The following is a 20,862-nucleotide window of genomic DNA, read 5'->3' on the forward strand; positions in this document are numbered from 1 at the left end:
TTTGACAGTGCATGTGTAGGTGTCACCAACACATGGATACTAAAACGTATGTCATGTGGTATGCCTTACTTTCTAAATAAGAGGTATGGAGTCAATCTTGTCTGAAAATCCTACTTGGACTCTTTCACTTGGAAACTGTTCCCCAGTCTGCAGATATGCAGAAAATAATTCTTCTTGTTTTTTAGTGAGTAGACAGTGATACTCTGCATATGAGCAACGGCACACTTTCCAAAATAAGTGCTGTACAAGCCCTAGATTGTGATGAAAACAACAAGGTTAAAAATTGCGGCCCTACCTGGTCAAAATGTTATCAGCTGTCACTGATGGTAACTATTCTTATTCCATTCTAAATCTATTGTTCTAATGTAAATTGATACCAATAGCAGTAGAGGGCAATACAGGAGGGGGCACAATATATGCTTCACAACTGGAGCAGTTATGGTTAGTTACAGCATTGGCTTTTCTGAAAGTATCTCCTCCTGAAGCTTGCTCATGCAAGCAATTTCACTTAAAGAAAAAAAACCACCCAAAATTACTCTTGGATTTATATGCCTTTTAAAAAAAAGAGGATAGCTGGTCTGTTGCATGCCCCAAATAAATACAGGTGTAGATATTACTCATGCAAAGATCTGAGTGATCTGTGGTTTACAAAATCGTGGCTCAGCTCAAGAACAGCATTGCCAAATTTCCCATTGACAAACCCTATTGTTGGTCAAGTCTTTGAGGAAGGGCTGTAGCCCAGTAGCAGAACATCTGCCTTGGATGCAGAAGGTTGCCGGTTCAGTCCCCAGGTAGGACTGGGAGAGATTTTTTTCAAAGTCCTGGAGAGCCGTCATTGCAGATGATACTGAACTAGATGGACCAATGGTCTGGTTCAGTATGAGCCGGCTTTCCGCTTTCCCGTGTTGTAGCTTTGACTCTGGCAGGCAGCTGTCGTGTTTTTCTGTGGACATAATAATTAAGAATAGCCTCCCGGTTGTGGCTCTCTCTCTCTCTCCTTCTGCCTGGAGGCTCCCCCTTGTGGATAATAAGTTGTCTGTGGAGCGTGAACAGATTCAAGAATGTTTTGCATGGCACAACCCAGGGAGCAGGAAGGTGTGAGTTGCCACAACAGGAAGGGAAAAAGGCAGAGGCAGCAGTCAAGGTCACTACATACCCTTACCTTTTCATGCAACCAGGTTCAAAACAGACTAGAGTATAACTGTGGCGCTTGCACATCAATAGCTGCTCTTAGGATTTGTTGATATTGCAGCATCAGTGTACTGGGCACTTCATGAACAACAACAGCAGCAGCAAAAAAAAAAAAATCCCTGCCCCTGAAGAGCTTGCAGTTTAAACACTGACCGTGGAGGAAGACAATAAAGGGAAGGACAAGTTAACGAGGGTTGGAAATTCAGAAATGCAGCTGCATACATGCCTACTCAGAAGTAAGTCCCATTGAATTCAGTGGAGCTTACTTTCCCAGTAAGTGTGTGTGAGAGTTAGTTCTGGAAATGAATAGCTTAGGAGTGTGTACAAACATATCTGGACATGGGAATGGATAGGAGTTGGTTTGTTTAAGGGGCTTCCGTTTTCACCCAGGTTATAATAACCTTAATCAGTTGATCAAGTAAGTCTTAATACATTAAATTGGATGCATTGCTTTTTCTTGAGGCTCAGTGATGTCTTCCATCAGCTTTGGCTGGTCACCCAGCTGTGGCCATATCTGGACAGCCTAATTTCTGATGTCTATGCTCTGGTAATCTCTCTAGCTTAGATTACTGCAGCACATTGTACAGGGGGCTGCCCCTGAAGACAGTTCAGAAGCTTCAGCTGATGCAGAAATCAGTGGCCAAGATAGTCATCGGGGCAAGATGGTTTAAGCATGTAACACCAATCCTGGCCCAACTGCACTGGCTGCTAATGACTTTCTGGGCCTAATTCAAAGTGCTGGTTTTGACCTATAAAGCCTTAAATGGCATAGGACCACAATACTTCAAGGACCACCTCTCCCCATCTGAACTGACCCAGATCCTGCAATCATCATCTGAGACCCTTTCTCATGTGCCTCCCCCACGAGAGCTCTGGAGGGTGGCAACACAGGAACGGGCCTTTTCTGTGGTGGCTCCCTGCTTGTGGAACGCTCTCCCTAGGGAGGCTTGCCTGGCGCCTTCATTACCTATCTTTAGTCAAATGTTTCTCTTCTCCGAGGCCTTTGGCTAATAATGCAATCTATAGCCATTGAAACTGTGAATGGGGAGAGTTGTTGTTTTCGTTTGTTACTACGACGTGTGCAGTATTTGTGTGTGTTTTTACACTGCAAACCGCCCTGTGATCCTAGGCTGAAGTACGGTGTTTAACATGATAAAATAATCAATAATGATCAAACAGTTTGAAAGAAAAGTAATATTCATGGGGTTCTTTAATTTAAAAAATCAGTGTTAGAGAACGAACTATCTATCTATCTATCTATCTATCATCTATGGTAAAATACAATAAGAATCAAACTAGTCTACAGAAAAAGAATATTTTTAAAAAACACAAAAATAAAAAGCAAGAGAAGAGAAAGAGAGAAATACTTGTAAGGCCCTTTACCATATTTATATCATATATATCCTGTCATCCACGTACAGAAAGGTAGACTCTTGCATCTCCCACCTGGGAACCCTATGTCTTTTCAGATCTTGTTGGATTCCATCAATCCCAGTCATCATGGCCAATGGCCAGAGACTATGAGCAACATCTGGAGAGTCCCAGGTCCTCAACCACTGTTTTAGATGGTGCGTGTGTGAGTCTTATCAGGAACCAGTTTAGAGGAGGCTTTCCATTCTGTGTATTCTGTGTATTCTTTCCATTTGATGTATTATAGTATTTTAATATTTTTTTGGAAGCAGCCCAGAGTGGCTGGGGAAGCCCAGCCAGATGGGCGGGGTATAAATAATAAATTATTATTATTATTATTATTATTATTATTAGTCAGAGGGAAAGCGATGCTTCTTTCAAAATGGTGCCTGCAGGCAGCAATTTTTATAAGTACCTATATTTAAAAATACTTAGCATTCTTTTTTAAAAACAACAACAACAATCCTAAAACATGCTGTCTGATTAATCAGTGTGTTAAAAAGCTTTTTAATTAATCGAAATGAGATTGCAGTCCTCCTTTCCCCAACTTCACAGGGTGAGCCCAGCTTTCCCCAGTTTTATAATGTAAATGGCAGGCGTACTTAATGGGCCACAGGAGCTCTGATAAGTATCTTGACTTTAGCAACTGTTAACAAGTGTGTCTGTCTTGCCTCACCAACCAAAAAATGACAGGAAGTAGCAGTCATCTATAAAATAGACACACAGCACAATTTTATATAACCACTTACCTGGGGGTAAGCCTTATTGAACATAATGGGACTTAAAATAGACACGTCTGGGATTGCAGCGTAAGAGCCAAATCTTTAAAACATCCGCTGTAAGAAATCTGTTTTCAAAGCCAACCCAAATGCAGGCAATAAAAGGAGCCAGAAATGCCTTCGCAATGAAGTCGTTCCACATTTTGACCACCACAGCCAGAACAATTGTACCTATCTGCTACACCTCCATTGTCGAAAGGGCAGATAGAATGGCTCCTATGTGTTTTATTTCCTTCAGCCACTATTCATCTGGTAAGTGTACTGCAACTTTATTCTTACAACAACCCTGTGAGGTAGATTAGGCTGCTAGACAGTGACTTGGCGCAAGGACACCCAGTGAGCTTCATGGCTCAATATGGTTTTGGTTTCCCTGAGTTCAGGGCCACTTTCACACCATATGTTTAAAGGACTATGATACCTCCTGAAACCGTCATGGCTTCCCCCGAAGAATTCTGGGAGCTGTAGTTTGCTAAGGGGGCCGAGAGCTGTTAGGAGATGCATAAAAGAACTACAGTTCCCAGAGTTCTCCCATGAAGAGGGATTGGTTGTTAAACCACTCCCAGAATTCTTTGGGGAAAGCCATGACTGTTTAATGTGGCATGCATGGTGTGCATGTGGCCTTAGTCTGACACTCTAATCACTACACCATACAAGAAAAATGATGTTATTTTCCAAGTCGGGTTATATGGAAGGAGGCGACTGCTGAAATAGTCTGGCTCCCGACCATTTTTACAGCTTCCTAAGGGTGAATTTCACACCTTATTTTTTTGTTATTCATTGGCAACTTTTCTGGACCATTTTTTCAACACAGATATTCATGAAGCAGTTTACATGCCACAAAACAATTTCTAACTGTGGTTGCAGCGCAGCCTCATGAGCGCCAATGCTGTGTTCATGAGAACACATTAAGAGCCCTGCCAGATCAGACTAGGGGCCTCTCTAGTACGGAATATTGTTTCCCATCGTGCCCAAACAGAAGCTCCTGGGAAAATCTACAATTGGGGCATGAGCACAATGGCCCTCTTTTGCTGTTCTTCCTAGTGACTGGTACTCAGGGAGGTAGTATAAAGCCTAAACTAGGGACCATGGATCATCTTAAATTGGCCTGATCCCTCTTTATGGCTGTCTGAACTGGTGGCCATCATCACGTCTTGTGGAAGTGAATTCCACACTCTAACAGTGCTGGTAGCAGCCAGCACAGTAAGGCGCCATTGCTTATCTGGCTTCCTAAAGCAGAGATTACTGGGAACTGGGAGCAGGAGGGGCAAGGGGGCTGAGGTTGTGGGGCAGGGGCTCATGCTGCCCTGCCACCTCGCCAGCCCCCCACTCTGTTACCAGCAGTGAACTTGGGAAGCCATGTAAGCAATGCCCCCCCCCAAAAGAACCTCTGCTCCATGACTGCTACTGAACTGCATGAAAAATTCCTTCCATTGATATGTCCTTAATTCCCCAAAATTGAGCATCGTTGAATGACCACAGTGCACAGTGTAATGAGACAGGGAGGGAAAAACTTCCCTCTATACATGGGAAAATTTAGGCACCTCTGCAATGTCCCCACCCTACCCCAAATCCCATTTTTCACACACTGCATTGGAATAGTAGTGGGGATGTTTTGCTGCTGAATGGTTTCTTGCTCCCAGGTTAATGTGAACAGGATTGCAGCCACGGAAGAGTTAAAATTGGGCTTTCCACCAGAGGTAGTTTATCTTTACTCCTCCTCTTCCAAAAAAGCAAAAAAACGAACATGATGGATCTGCAACCATGAACTACAACAATGAACCAGGTTGGGATTTGCGTTTGGATAGCTAATGTAGTTAGACGTTTTCAAGAGAAGTGGTCATTATCCATTATCTGCATGAAATATTTTAAAGAAAGAAAACAGTCTCATGCCAAAAAGAGGGAGAGAAAAAACAACAACAAAAAGATATTCCTTCCAGAAGCAAAGGAAACAAGATCACCTCCAAGCGCTGTGAGATTGCTTTTGTTGCAATGTTATTTTAAGAGGAATTGGGATATATGAATGAAAAAATGCAGATGGCATATGGGCTTTGTATGGATTAGTGGCGTTATTTTGGAGGACAATGATTCACTGTCCCATTTCTTGGCCAAAACGAAATTTTCCAGACTTGGAAAGAGCCATGTATGCATATATTTTAAGAAATCTTGCTATATGTGGAAAAAGAGAGTCTATACGACTGAAAATAGCAGTTGCCAGTGTTTTCTTTTTCTTTTTAACCCAACAGAAAAAAAGTGTATGTTTCAAAAACAAAGAAGAAAAATTAGGCCCTGCTCATTAAAATGCAGAAATGAAACGTTATATGCTCAAACTGTAAACTAATTCAGCTGAAATACTATGATTTAAACTGATTAACTGCTTGATCCTACGAGCTGTTTAGTCAGGACCAGTGGTGCAGATGTGGTACAAAGACCCGAGCGTGAAAGAACAGCATGAACTGTGGGACACGGAACACATTGCATGGCTCCAGGAAGGGAGGTTCTGTAGCACCAGGAAGAGTAGCACCATCACAGTAGCCCAGCCCAGATGCAGTCCAAGCACATGAGACCTGGCCATGGCCACGCATGCATTCGTTGCAGCTAAACTGGATTACTGTAGCACATTCCACACCAGGCTGCCCTTGAAGACTGTTCGTAAATTTCAAGGAATGTGGAATCTTGCTGTTAAAACCTTGGTGTCAAATGATCCCTTGCGATATTAGCTACATTAGGGTTGCTGGTCTCAATGAAAGTCAAACAGCTGGCCATTACTTTCAAAGCCCTAAATGGCAGGAGGCCAAATTACCTAAATGAATGCATGGGTCTGGCAGCACTCTAAGATGAAACCTTCCTGTGTGTGCCATCACCTTCCGAGCCACAGCTGGGAGTAATGCATAAGAAGGACTTTTTTGTACTGGTGCTTGATGTCTGAAACTCCCTGCCACTGGAGGGTATACTGTCTCCTTCCTTGCTAGTGTCCCACCATCATTTGAGAACTTTTGATGTCCATGCTGCTTAGATTTCTCCAAACTTTTAATCCAGTCTAGAACTCTTAGGTTTTTTTTATTTTTTGTAAAGAGTATCTTGCTGTCTCCCCGCCCAGGCTGCCCTTATTTCGTTAGGGGTTTGTCAGTTTATTGGTGGTTTGTAATTTGCATCTTGCATCTGCCGCACTGGGCACAGTGCCTTTTAGCCCATCCAGAGGAACGAAACACATCTGGAACCTTATTTCTACACCCAGATTGCCCTTGCCTGATCAAGACATTTTGGGGCAATAAACTGATTGCGTATAATGGCCTTAATTTGTTACTTAGGGTTGCCACCATGTGGCTGACATATGTAGATTTTTAAAATAATAATAATAAAAAAATTAAAAAAATGTATGTTGCTCTACCAGAATCTCTCCCGCTAATCAAGCGTTTTGATGAATTAATCTCCTGCGTTTCAATTTATATGAAGATTTACATATGGTGAAACCTTCTTATGGAAATCGCAAGGAGGATGCGACGCGCATTCATTAAGGCACCCTGAGTATCTGCATTTTAAAGGGCTTTGGCTGTCTTAAAGAAAATGCCCAAAACAAATGATTGGTTTAGGAAAACGTGAGTGCTTTTAAATACATGTTATTAAATAGCACACTTCTCTTTTTGCCTTTTCTCTTTCTTTCTTTTCCCTTCCTTTTTTGTTGCTGTTGCTGTTTAAAGGTTATTGGCATTTTTAAGCATTATTCAAATGGGCTTCACCATCTGATGGTTGAACTTTGATGGTGCTTTCCAATCCGCTGCTTTCCCAATTTCGATGCCAACAAACAAGCAGTCTCAAAAGAGGGAAGGACCTCACAGCACGAGTTCTTCTTCTGTAAAGGTTATAGTAAACATGTCAAAGCCTAATTAAGTAGAAAATGTTGTCTGTGTCGTGGGGGAGGGGTTGTAACTTACTTCTATCAGTCAGACCATCTAAGAGGATATGCAATACCATGACGGGAAGAGAACAGCAAATTGGAGGGAGAAATGGCTTTTATTTCCCCCATCAAAGTAAAATCATTATGGCCTCAAAGATAGATTTCAGGGTGCAATTCCAAAATCCAGAAGACAGGGCCACTGGAAGAATTCAAACTCCTGCCAATGTGATGCCGCCATCTTGCCTGGTTCTGAACCACACGCCCCTGATGGCTGACAGGTTAGGGGGGTTTGCTATGGGTGCAGTTCTGAAACTTGCTACCTGCAAGAACCACATGGAGTGTGATTTCCATAAGCAACTTTAGCATGGTAGTAGCCGTAGCCACAGCTTCAGGGACGCGGGTGGCGCTGTGGGTTAAACCACAGAGCCTAGGACTTGCCGGTCAGTAGGTTGGCGGTTCGAAACCCCGCGACGGGGTGAGCTCCTGTTGTTCGGTCCCTGCTCCTGCCAACCTAGCAGTTCAAAAGCATGTCAAAGTGCAAGTAGATAAATAGGTACCGCTCTGGCGGGAAGGTAAACGGCGTTTCCGTGCGCTGCTCTGGTTCGCCAGAAATGGCTTAGTCATGCTGGCCACATGACCCGGAAGCTGTATGCCGACTCCCTCGGCCAATAAAGCGAGATAAGCACCACAACCCCAGAGTCGGTCTCGACTGGACCTAATGATCAGGGGTCCCTTTACCTTTACCTAGCCACAGCTTCAGCCTCATTAAGGCAAGAGTAGTCAAGATGGTGCCCTCCATCGATCGTATACGGCAACTTCCAACAGTCCTTTTACCACTGAACATGGCAATTGTGGCTCATGGCCGTTGTCACCCACAACAGCTGGAATAGTTACCCCTGAACTAAAGTATCGTTTAAGTTGGGCCTGCTGTAACAAAGGTGGGGAAGAAATTCTGCCTAAAACTAAGACTGTTCTAAACAGGGGTGGGAAGAAGTTGGAACAGGATCTAGTGATAGATCTCAGGGTGATTTTCAGTAGATCTGAAAACTGTCTTAACAATGGCAACAACACAATGATCTCCCCCAAAATTAGACTGTTGAAGAAAGCTTGGGGTCATCAGGAACAGATTTTTGGGTCAAAGGACTGTGAGCCTAGTATGGTTCTGGTGCTCAGAACTAATCTATGTGTTCATGCAGCAGCTGCTCAGAGCTATTATGTTCTTTAACTCTTACTGTATGTCTTTCACACCTGGCTCCAGTTCTAAGTTCTAAATACAAAAAAGTAGATCCCACAAGCCTGATATCTGCCCTCCCCCGCCTTAGAACACCAATGCGAGATAGGCTGTGTACACACTCCTATTGTGTACACAGCATCCAGTGTGCTCTCATTGTTGGTTTGGGAGGTAGTGTGCACACAAATATTTGTTACAATCCATATCTATCCTGTTATGTCCTATGAAATACTGCATTTTGATGTGCTTTCCCCTAAAGCAGCTTCAATCCAAATTGAGAAAAGGAATGGCCTTGGAGCATTTTAAGGTAGTAAGAGTAGATAGATTTGTGTTTAAATTTGACTTAGCCATGACTTAACTTAGCTCCCATTGAAATAAATGGGAACTAAAGACAACTAACCTAGTCTAATTCTAACATCATATAAGGTAGATCAGTATATGTCCATGTCTAATAGATGGCTGAGCTGTCCAAATTCGCTATGTGTCTCCAAAGATTCCCCATCTTGATACAATACAAGCAGTGTCATTTATTCAAATGCCATGTCAACTGGATGTACCCAAGGCCATTTGCGTAACCAAAATTATTCTCCATTCAGCAGGAGGTGTGGAGTTGTAAATTTTTATCTCTATGAATTGATCAGAAACTTTACGCTGTCTGCATAAAAATGTCAGAATCCCTTTATTTGGATTATGGGCTGTGATGTTAAAATAGATTATTGGCGGTACAAGGTTTTAAAAAAGAGAGAATAAGAAAATCTGTACACTGGCATAGGAAATATTATTCTAGTTTACCCATTTGGGTTTTCAACATATTTTAATAAGGATTAATAGATTATGCATGTCACACATGTCTCTATGTTATGTACATTTAGTACCACAAATATAGGTAGACTTCCTCCTGAGTAAGGGGCCAGAATTACATTAGTTTCATTTTTTCTGAGCATCCTGAAATGTTTTATTAAGATCATCAAATGGCATAACATTGTTTTACCTTTGCATAACCCATAGAAACAAGAAAATCAGAGACTTTACCTCTTTTCCTTGGCCAGTTGTCATTTTCTGGAGAGGGTTGATATCCATTTGAGGGCATCATTTTAATGGGTCTTAAAATGATCTCACATATTAATTTTCTAACGATTCCATTAAGGGGTGGTTAGAGCTATACTGTTGCAACAGGAAAATTATTAACTCAAAATCTCTAGAAGTTACAAAGAATTATGATCATCTGCCAATAAAAACCAACCAGCTTTGCCAGCTTTTTCACTCCTTGTGCTAACAGTCCATAAAGCAGAAGGTTAAACCCAAATCCAGTAGGGAAAAGCAAATGCCAGAAGTAGAGAAATGAATGTGCAGTGTTCTTTTTTATAATAATTTATATTAATTTTTCATTAATAATAATCCAGTATGAGCCACATTAATACAATACCAAATCATAATACAATTAAAAGAGACAATTATTCCATTCCAAATTAAACCTTTTTGGGTGACTTCCCATGTTCTGATTTTGTGCAGTGTTCTTGCTTATGCTTATGCTGTTGTTTCATGTATCGACGTTCCTTTTCAGGTTACGTCCAAGATGATGATTTGAAAGAGGAGGAAGACGTAAAAGAGGAGGAAGAGGATGACGATGAGAGCAACTCGACAGCTCGTCTTCAGGGCAGCAATGACCCTGGCACAGATGAAGAACATGATGCAGGCCCCGACCCAAAAGGTGGCTTTAGCTACCAGAACTCTCCAGTAAGTCATATCTCTAATCAGGATGTCGAAAACGAATCCCTGTTAAGTGATGCGAGTGACCAGGTGGCGGATATTAAAAGCCTTTGTTCTAGAGAGCCGCAAGACCCCAAAGCCAATGTCCACCCCAAACTTCCCAGCGAAGCACATAGCTGCATGGATAAAATGACAGCGGTATACGCCAACATCCTTTCAGATTCTTACTGGACAGGTCTAGGACTCGGACTCAAGCTGTCCAACTCGGATAAGAGGGGCTGTGACAACAGGAACGGGGCAAGCAAAAGTGACTTTGATTGGCACCAAGACGCACTGACCAAGAGCCTGCAGCAGAGCTTACCAGCGCGGCCTGTCTCCAAACCAAACCTTTTCAGCTCGGTCCAGCTCTACAGGCAAAGCAGCAAAATGTGCGGGACTGTATTCACCGGCGCCAGTAGGTTTCGGTGCAGGCAGTGCAGCGCTGCCTACGACACCCTGGTGGAGCTGACTGTCCACATGAACGAAAGTGGTCATTATCAAGATGACAACCATAAAAAAGACAAGCACAGGCCGGCCAGCTACTCCAAGCCCCGCAAAAGGGCCTTTCAGGACATGGATAAGGAAGATGCCCAGAAAGTCCTGAAGTGCATGTTCTGCGGCGACTCCTTCGATTCCCTTCAAGATCTAAGCGTCCACATGATAAAAACAAAACACTACCAAAAAGTGCCTTTGAAGGAGCCGGTGCCTACCATTTCTTCCAAAATGGTAACTCCAGCTAAAAAGCGTGTTTTCGACGTCAACAGGCCTTGTTCTCCAGACTCGACCACGGGGTCGTTTGCAGAGACCTTTTCTTCCCAGAAGAATGCAAACCTGCAGCTGTCCTCTAACAACCGCTATGGCTACCAAAACGGAGCCAGCTACACGTGGCAGTTTGAGGCGTGCAAATCACAGATCCTCAAGTGCATGGAATGCGGGAGCTCGCACGACACGTTGCAGCAGCTCACCACGCACATGATGGTGACGGGCCACTTCTTGAAAGTCACAAGCTCGGCCTCCAAGAAAGGAAAGCAGCTTGTTTTGGATCCGCTGGCTGTGGAGAAGATGCAGTCGCTTTCCGAAGCGCCGGCTGGCGGCGATGGTCTGCACGTGAAGCCCTCCAGTAACGCGTCGACGGATTCTGTAGCTCCTGCTTTGGAGCTGAAGAAAGAAAGGAAGCAAAACAAAACGGAGGAAGTGAGCAAAGACGAGAAAGCAGTGAAGAATGAAGACTACGAAGACACTCTTCAGAAACCACTGGACCCTACGATAAAATACCAGTATCTTCGGGAGGAAGACCTGGAAGATGCTTCCAAAGGTGGTGGAGACATTCTGAAGTCTTTGGAAAACACGGTCACCACTGCCATCAATAAAGCTCAAAACGGAGCACCCAGTTGGAGTGCGTATCCTAGTATCCATGCAGCTTATCAGCTTTCAGAAGGAGCAAAGCCTTCCTTACCAGTGGGGTCCCAGGTGCTGCAAGTTAGGCCAACGGTCACGAATAAGCTGAGGCCTATTGCTCCAAAATGGAAAGTAATGCCTCTGGTTCCTATCTCAGCTAACATGGCCCAATGCACTCAAGTGAAGAAGGAAGGAGACACCAAAAAGGAAGCACAAAAGGACCATGTTAAAGAGGGCAACAAAGTTGTGGATGCAGCTCCTGCCTGTCAAAATGAAGGTCACTCTCCCCCCAAAGTTGAGGTGTGTGTAGAGCCTAAAAAGCCAGAGCCAAGTCCTTTGAAAGAAGAGGACAAGGCAAAAGATGAGGAGGAGAAAGACAAAACAAATTCAAAGGAATCAGCACCATCAGCTCTTACCAATGGGTGCACTACTTCTAACCACTCCTCTGAGCTGCCTTGTCTAAACCCTCTGAGCGCTCTGCAATCTGTGCTGAATAACCACTTGGGCAAAGCCAACGAGCCTTTGAGACCTCAGTCCAACACCAGCCCCAGTTCAAGTGCAGTCTCTATGTTCCACAAACCTAATTTAAACATGATGGAGAAGCCAGTTCTGTCTCCCACCCCAGCGCCAACGAAACCTGCAACCGTTACATCCAGGCATTATGTGTTCGAAAACAGCGATCAGCCAATAGACCTGACCAAATCTAAAAGCAAGAAGGGAGAGTCTGTTCAAGCACAATCTTGCACTTCCCCACCTCAGAAACACGCCCTGTCTGACATTGCAGACATGGTCAAAGTTCTCCCCAAAGCTACGACGCCAAAACCTGCTGCCTCGTCCAGAATACCATCGATGAAACTGGAAATGGATGTCCGGCGTTTTGAAGATGTCTCAACAGAAGTCTCCACGTTGCACAAAAGGAAGGGAAGGCAGTCCAACTGGAATCCTCAACATCTCCTCATTTTGCAAGCTCAGTTTGCTTCCAGCCTTTTCCAAACTTCCGAAGGTAAATATTTATTGTCAGACTTGGGTCCTCAAGAACGCATGCAGATTTCCAAATTTACTGGACTGTCCATGACTACGATCAGCCATTGGTTGGCAAATGTCAAGTACCAACTCAGAAAAACTGGAGGGACAAAGTTTCTGAAAAACATGGATAAAGGGCACCCCATCTTTTATTGCAGTGACTGTGCATCTCAGTTTAGAACCCCGTCAACGTACATCAGCCATTTAGAATCCCATCTAGGTTTCCAAATGAAAGACATGAACAAGCTGGCTGTGGAGCAGCAAACCAAGGTAGAACAAGAAATCTCCAGAATTTCAGTTCAAAGGTCTCCTGAAACAATAGCTGGAGAAGAGGACACAGACTCTAAGTTCAAATGTAAGTTGTGCTCTCGGACATTTGTGAGCAAACACGCAGTAAAACTTCATCTAAGCAAAACACACAGCAAGTCGCCAGAACACCATTCACAGTTTGTAGCAGAAGTGGATGAAGAATAACTCCTAAGGTATGCATGCCTTAACTGCAAAATGAGTTTAAATATTATGTTTATCAAAGGAAGGCTCTCAAAGCACTTCTGCTTTCTTAAAATTGTGTTTTCCAGGATGCCCATTTCTTTCTGGACAGTGGCTCCTCTGCCTGTAACTGCTGCATGAAGGGACAAATTTAAGGGGTGCAACTGCTTCCATGATGGGAAAAACTTTGCCTTTTTTTGCATTTTGCTCAGCCATGCTGCTGTTAAAGGCACAGGAACCGCTGCCAAGAAAAAAATTGGCAACCTCGTTTGCTGTTGACACTATGTTCCCACTTAGCTATCCAGTCCATTAATCTTGCATTTGAAAAGCAAAGCATGACGAACACTTCACTCTAATGGCTTCTATTGAAATTGTATTTGCTTGTAATATTTTAAGCATCTGTGTCACCCTTTTGTCCCATAATCTGCACAGAGGAGTGGGAGTCACAGCAACTCGGATGGCGTTGTCATGTGTTTTCAGTGTCGTTTCAGACATGGATTGCCACATTTGATGATGATTTCCTTATGGTTTCAAGGACCTCTTTCACTGCTTCTCCTTACACTGCCCATTTGATTTGTGCATCAGGTCTGTCTAAATCAGAGGAGGCTCACCTGTGATACCCACCCCCCGATGTTGCTCAACTACAACTCCCATCACCCCAACCATTGACCATGCCGGCTGAGACTGATGGGAGCTGGAGTGCAACAACATCTGGGGGGCAATAGGCTAGCAATCCCAGTCTATAACCTTTTGTCTTGTAAGACCTCCAACAGCCTCCTTATTTGTTCTGATGCAATGTAAGGTGGGATGTCCAAAGCACAGTCGCTGGGTGCATACCATGTTCAATCACTGTTAGTCTCCATGAGTACTGGGGTTAGATGGAACAATGCTCCAATTCATCACAAGGCAGCTTCACATGGTCCTATGGCTTATCAGAACACCAAGGGATCATACTCTCTTGTAAAAGGACTCTCTGCAAATGAGCTCCCAAAGGTTGTAAAGATACAAAAAATATATACCTACATCCAAGCAGCCTTTTGGGGGGAAGGAGCTCAATGAGGAAGAGGAAACTGTTCCAGGCAGAAAAGCAAGGTAGGCTTGAAATCCACACCAGATAGTCCAAAGAGGCATTAGAGATGGGAAGCAGGAGTTCCTTATCCTATTTATAAAGTTTTATACTGCTTTTCTATGTCTGAAGTTAAAATTTAAAAATGGTAAAAACGAGACACTTGCATTTCATCTCCCCACACTTCTGGGGTCTTCCTGAAGTGAGGATGGGGAACCTGCAGCCCTCCAGGATTGCTGGACTCCAGCTCTCATCCTCCCGCTTATGCATAGCCAATGGGCAGTGATGATAGAGTTGTAGTCCAACAACCTCTAGAGGGGCCCCTCTGTTCTAAAGGGAGAAGTGCATTCCATCCCCTTTCTATCTCCAGCACCCGGAAGCACAGGGAGAGGAGATGCATATCACACTTCCCCTCTCCCCAATTCTATGGAGCATCCCAAGGGGCTTTACTTAGGTGTCTACGTCCAAGCTTACCTTGCTATAATAGCTCCTGCATGCCTAATCTGTGTGCTGATTAAGAGCCCGAGAACCCCGGGAAGTTGCAAAAGGGGACAGGACTCTGCTTTTTTAATGGTTGTGTAAGGGAGAGAATGGCAACGGGTTTAATTTGTCATGCAACTTATACACCTGCTGAAGTTCCTCCTTCTTCTCTACTATTAAAGGTGCAGGAACCTTGCCCTTTTTTGCATCTGATCACACTAGATGCAAGTAAGGATCACCTAGACTCCAAGGTGCAGTTCCCGGCACCCTCTGCCAACCCCATATGCACTGGCTATTTGTCTTCTATGTTCCTCTTCCTGTTCAAAACGTGAATTCTCTGCAGCCAGAAGGTAACACTCAACGGTTGAGTAGACCAAAGTCTATACAATACACTGAAAGCCTGTATTCCAAAAGAAAAAAAGGGGAGACGGGGAGATAACATTGGTTATGTAGTCATTATTCTAGATAAACATATGGCATCATAGATTCATTTGTGTAACAATAAATTCCTTTGTCACATATAAACGTATGTAGAAGTCTCACTCTTTAATTATTCTGGCTAGTCTTAACTGCCCTTTTGAATATTTACACAGTCCTTTCCTTTGTAATCAGATATATGTTGCTTAGCTCCTAGCATTATACACACACTGCTCAATACAGTGCACGTTATATTGGAGAAATGAATAGAGCCCCATATTGACTTGAATTGAACATGTCCGGCTTATTCTGGTGTGGTCTCATATGCTTGCAATGCAATCCCTCTTCCTTTCAAGGAGCTGCCGTTAGAACCCCACGCCATGCATGAATTGAAGCGCCACACAGCTCCCGTTGTTTCCAGAACCGTTTTTAGCACAGTGTTGTCTTTTCTTTTTAAGAAGGAGAGAGAAAACACACAGACCCATTTGTAGCAAGCTGCTCATTTTCAATCCTGAAACAGGGGGCAAATAATTCAAGAATACACTTACATCTAGCATTTATGAATATACTATTAGTCTGATGCATAATAAATAAAGCCTGCTTAACTCCAAAACCTGACATCTTACATTTTTAAATTAGTAACGAGCATCTGATAGCCCAAATAAACTGTTGCGGCAGAGGAACATTTCATTGAGATGGAGGGAATTTACTTCCTAGCAGGTGTGCTGAAAGGGACGCAGGTGGCGCTGTGGTCTAAACCACAGAGCCTAGGGCTTGCCGATCAGAAGGTCAGCGGTTCGAATCCCCGCGATGGGGTGAGCTCCCGCTGTTCGGTCCCAACTCCTGCCCACCTAGCAGTTCAAAAGCACATCAAAGTGCAAGTAGATAAATAGGTACCACTTCGGCGGGAAGGTAAACGGTGTTTCCGTGCACTGTTGGTTCGCCAGAAATGGCTTAGTCATGCTGGCCACATGACCCAGAAGCTGTCTGCGGACAAATGCCGGCTCCCTCGGCCAATAAAGCGAGATGAGCGCGCAACCCCAGAGTTGTCCGCGACTGGACCTAACGGTCAGGGGTACCTTTACCTTTAGATTGCAACTCTAACAGCACAATCCTAGGAGTATAGGATTGCAGCCTAAACTCTGAAGGACTTGCATTCAGCAGGACTGGGTGAGTGCTCTACAAAGAATTCCTGTTGTCTGGGAACAAAGACATATATAGATATTTGGATATTTTGAAGGAGTTTTTGCCCTGCTACATACCGGTATATGCAATTAGTTGTGAAACTTACCTTCCACATCAACGGTGTAAAAGCCAGCACAACATCTGTATGTATTACAGCTGTTGAATGGACTTTATGGTGCAATCATCCCAACCCCAAGATTCAGGCATGTTCTGATGAGAAGAAGGAGCTTCTGCAGTTCAGGGACTCTCTCTTCATTTCAGTGAGCAATGCAATTCATACCTGCAAAGGCAGATATGCACACGAAGTAGGTTCCTTCTTACACTGGAATAAATATGGGGGGATATTGTTGAGGTGTTTAATTTGCAAATTGGTCATTGAGTATGATACTGCAAACGGTTGCTGGCATAGGCAGTCTTCTCACAAACCAGATTTCATCCAGAAAGAGTAAATCTGGATTAAATTGAGCGGGGACGGGGGTGGCAGGGGGGATATGGGGTAGTATTTTGATGCTGATGTCATCATATGGACGCTACCAAAAAAAAGCTTGTTTGCACAAGGAGCACCAATCCCACAATATTTACCTGTCTGGAAACATCCTTGGTGGGAGAACCATTTGCCCCAAAGAGGGAAACGATACGCTTCGCTGATCTGTGTTGGAGTTCTGATACAAGCAGGGATGGATTTAGGTTTGATGAGGCCCTAAGCTACTGAAGGTAATGGGGTCCTTTATATGTCCAGCTGTCCTTTCTCAACAACAAATTGTCACTTTTTTGTGTGCTGAATATATACCATATGTTAATTTGTGAACCTAAGAGGTATCTAAAACCATTTGCACATGCAGAATGTAGGCACCCTTTATGTAGAAATGAGCAAACTAGTGATATTTTAGGGATCAGGCTAGCAGGCGGGGCCCATTGCTTACATCATAGGAGCCTACAAAACACAAAACACTGCTGCTGTATGTAGGTTTTATTTTATTTGTTTTTTATCTTATATTTTGGAAATGTACATCCAGTTGTTGTTTTTCCTTTAATTTTTTTGGGGGGGCCCAAGAGAGTGGGGTCCTAAGCTATAGCTTGTTTAGCTTATACAGTGGTGCCTCTGGTTATAGATTTAATTTGTTTTGGGGTGCCACATGCACACTGAAAAATCCATAACTAGAGGTGTCATTTCTGCGTGTGTGGTGCGATAGAACACTTCTGTGCATGCGCAAGTGTCGAAACCTGGAAGTATACACTTCCGGATTTGCCATGGCCGTAAGCCGAAGATTCCGAAACCTGAAGGTTACACAACACGAGGTACCACTGTACGTAAATCTGGCACTGGGTATAAGCCCAGGCCTACAACAGTGAAAGAGCAATAGGCTCCTGAGTGATAGTACTTAGACAGCCGCGTGGAAACGAGGTGCAAAGAATAAAGAATTAAAGAAGTGCTTCTTCACTGGAGAGACCTGTCAGGAGTAAGCATGGACCAATGGTACCAAATAGTATGGGAAACAGCTTTACTAGAAAAAATAACCAATAAACTTAAACTGACATGGGGACAAACAGAAGAAGAAGCTTTCACCCCAGTATGGCTCCCCTTTATTACATCACAGCCCAACAAGACAATGACAATAATCCACCAACAGCAAACAAATCAATATGGCTAACCTGATCCAAAACACCCACCCACCCCACTCACACACGAAAACAAAGACCACCACAGCCAATCACAAACAAACAACCACACCCTAGGCCAACCCCAACCTCTCTCACCACCAAAGGAACACAAGTGAACAGCAGAGAACCTGCACAAGCGACACTGACACAAAACCCTACATACATTAAGCAAAATAGAAACATTGCCACCCGACCCCACCGCCACTCACCTTTCCCCCCTCCACCTCTTCCCTCCTTTTCTTCCCAATGTCTCAACAAATGAAACTGATTTGTAAAAATGTTACATGGAAAAAATACAAGAGAGAGACATTACACATACTTCTGTAAATCAAGAAAATCTTTAATAAAAATACAAAAAAAGTGCTTCTTGCCATGGTGGACTGTATCACCATTTTAGTGCAAGGATACCACAGCTTCCCAAGCTGACCTTGATAAGTCTGTTCACAGCTGTTGGCACGAGAATTACAGCCAGTGATGCATGCTGTGTAGGCAGTGACCTGCAGGGTTGCCAACTGACCAGGCCAAAAATGGCCCGGCCTGCTCCTCTGCCTTTTAAGAACAGCTTGATCTTGCAGAAGTCACAGCAGGGGTGTGAGAATCTTCTTGCCTGCAATTACGAGCACAGGAGCAGGGGCCGATAAGCTGGCAACTCACCAAGAAACAGAAGCATGCTAACTGCTCCCCCATTGCAGCGGCATGCTCCAGTGCTATAAATGTGTAGCATTTTTAATAACGAACTGACTTCAGGATTTGGCTAAGTGGAACGATTACAGGATTACAGTTCTAGTGCTATTGAGAATATCCAAATTACAGCGCACAGCTGCACAAGGCTCCCTTAGTACAAAGGTAATGACGCTGTCTTTGGACACTTACCCTGTAAAACACTGTCATTAAAAAAACCAATGAAAAAAACAATGAAAACACACTCTGATTGAATTCATTTTAAATAGTAGATTTCCGGACATACAGTTTGGCAGACCTGCTGCTGCAATAGGATATCTGGGCCTGTTATTTTCCTCACAGGAAAATTATGGACTATTGTTAGTCCATAATTTGAAATTCCACATACTTTGTAATAAAAGAATTTTTTAAAAAAATGGAAAAGTATGGGGGGAATATTTTTGTATTCTCCCTATCCCCAAGAGTAGATTTCATTTGATTTGTTTTATTTTTACAGTGTTTATGTTTATTAGTGTAATGAATATTGGCAGCGCTATTTTTCTAGAAAAAGAGGTGCCGGAACTCACCAGGAACACCTCCCTTGTTCTCTTATAATGGCAATAGAACCTACCTGAGAGGTGCCGAAAATTTGTTTCGGTTGAAAAAAAGCCCTGACCATTGGCAAATAATTTGGATTCTGTCACACAAAAAAAGACATCTGCTTGAATATAGGGAAATAACCAGCAAAACATGCTTCTGATGCGGGAATTTAGCAGCTAAGCAACACAACTGCAACCAATCCTAAATAGAGTAATATGCTCAGGGTGCGGGGTGTTAGAGATATATTAATTTCTGTTTGATGTTTATTCCTGAGAAGTACACTTTACACTGAAGCCTAGCAGTCTGGCCCTCTGTCTGCTTACTCCAGAATAAAGTCACACAGAATTCAATGGATTACTCCCAAGTAAGGAGAGACAGTTGCAGCTTGTCTCTTCTTCATTTTGTCACATTTCCAGCAGCATAAATGTCTTCATGAAAATTCACCCGCAGTTTTTGCGTAATATAAATATCTTCACTATTAAGCATTTTAATAGAGTGCATTTTTGTACATTGTTTTCAATAACGTTTCCCCTTACATAGGCGTTTTGGTATGCATTTTTTGGTAGGAGAACGCCACCACAAAATCCAGGGATGTGCAAATTGCAAAGGATAACAGCATCTCGGTTCACTTGGTATTGTTCTGGAGAATGCAAAGCTGTTAGGACCGTATTAAAAAGAGAACCAAATCAAATTTCTCTTCCACCTCTGCTCTTAAATTTGTGCAGAAGTTAGTGCATAAAACAAACATTCAGACTTTATACAGAGGTTATATTTGTCAACATTTTGGATTAAGAGATACAGAATAACATTTCTGGAGAAACTGCATAGGAAAAGACTGGATTTTTAATTTTAAATACAATTTATCAGGCTTTTTATCAAGTCCTGCTAATTTCACTGCTTATGAGTGTGGGGGAAAGAGGCAGTGAGGCAGATGTTAGTTAGCTATTTTTTAAAAAATAGGTAACTATTTGTATTTATATCTTCATGAAGTCTGTGCCTTAGTACTTTAGAAGGAAATATTTAAATGGTTGTAAAAGTATGAACAAATGGTTATATGGAACCGTAATTTTAGTTGGTATGCATGAAAGCACAAATCGTGTGAAATGATGGGCTATTTTGACTAACACTGTATAGATTATATGTTTTTATTATTATTATTTTAAGCTCTAAAGCTTGACTAAACTCTTTAGAACTGTGCTTAAAGAAAAACCCTGCAAAGTTTGATCCTGATCTTTTTTGAAAGTTGGAAGCAAATCCGATGTCATTCGGAACATCTTGCTTGTTTGTTAAAAAGAAAGTGTGCACTATTGCTATCCCATAGCAAAACTAAGATTTCTTGCAATAAATAGATGCTAAATATGCTAGCAAAATACCTGTAACAAGCCTTGCATATTTATACGTACATTTTAGAATAGTGACATATTTAGAAATAGCAGGTTAATTGTAAGGACTTTTTAAAAGGTTTTAACAATTGGAAAAGGCTCTTCTATTAGCTGTTCTTTAAAAACTTTAAAAGTACACCCATAAATTTTGGGTTCAGAAAATGAAAATACCAGACTGAACCCATGTTTGAAAGGTTTTGCAAATCTCAAAATATAAACTGTCAATTTTCTCCTAAATTCTCCCC

At 42.8% G+C, this 20,862-nt stretch overlaps 1 protein-coding gene across 3 annotated transcripts in view; it reads left to right on the forward strand.

The window, feature by feature from the left end:
• The window catches only part of TSHZ2 (teashirt zinc finger homeobox 2), a 330,403-nt gene that overhangs the window by 209,375 nt on the left and 100,166 nt on the right, over positions 1-20,862 (forward strand). The window contains exons 2-3 of one of the 3 annotated variants that reach the window (XM_053394282.1): positions 10,071-13,158; positions 13,255-14,223. In XM_053394282.1, coding sequence (XP_053250257.1) covers positions 10,071-13,150 — 3,080 coding nt within the window. In that variant the 3' untranslated portion in view covers positions 13,151-13,158; positions 13,255-14,223. Of the gene's footprint in view, positions 1-10,070; positions 14,224-20,862 lie in introns of those variants that run through there. The other 2 variants (XM_053394280.1, XM_053394279.1) reach the window with 2 other exon arrangements.

This window comes from Podarcis raffonei, chromosome 6, assembly GCF_027172205.1.
Source record: "Podarcis raffonei isolate rPodRaf1 chromosome 6, rPodRaf1.pri, whole genome shotgun sequence".
In the NCBI taxonomy this organism is placed as follows: Eukaryota; Metazoa; Chordata; class Lepidosauria; order Squamata; family Lacertidae; genus Podarcis; species Podarcis raffonei.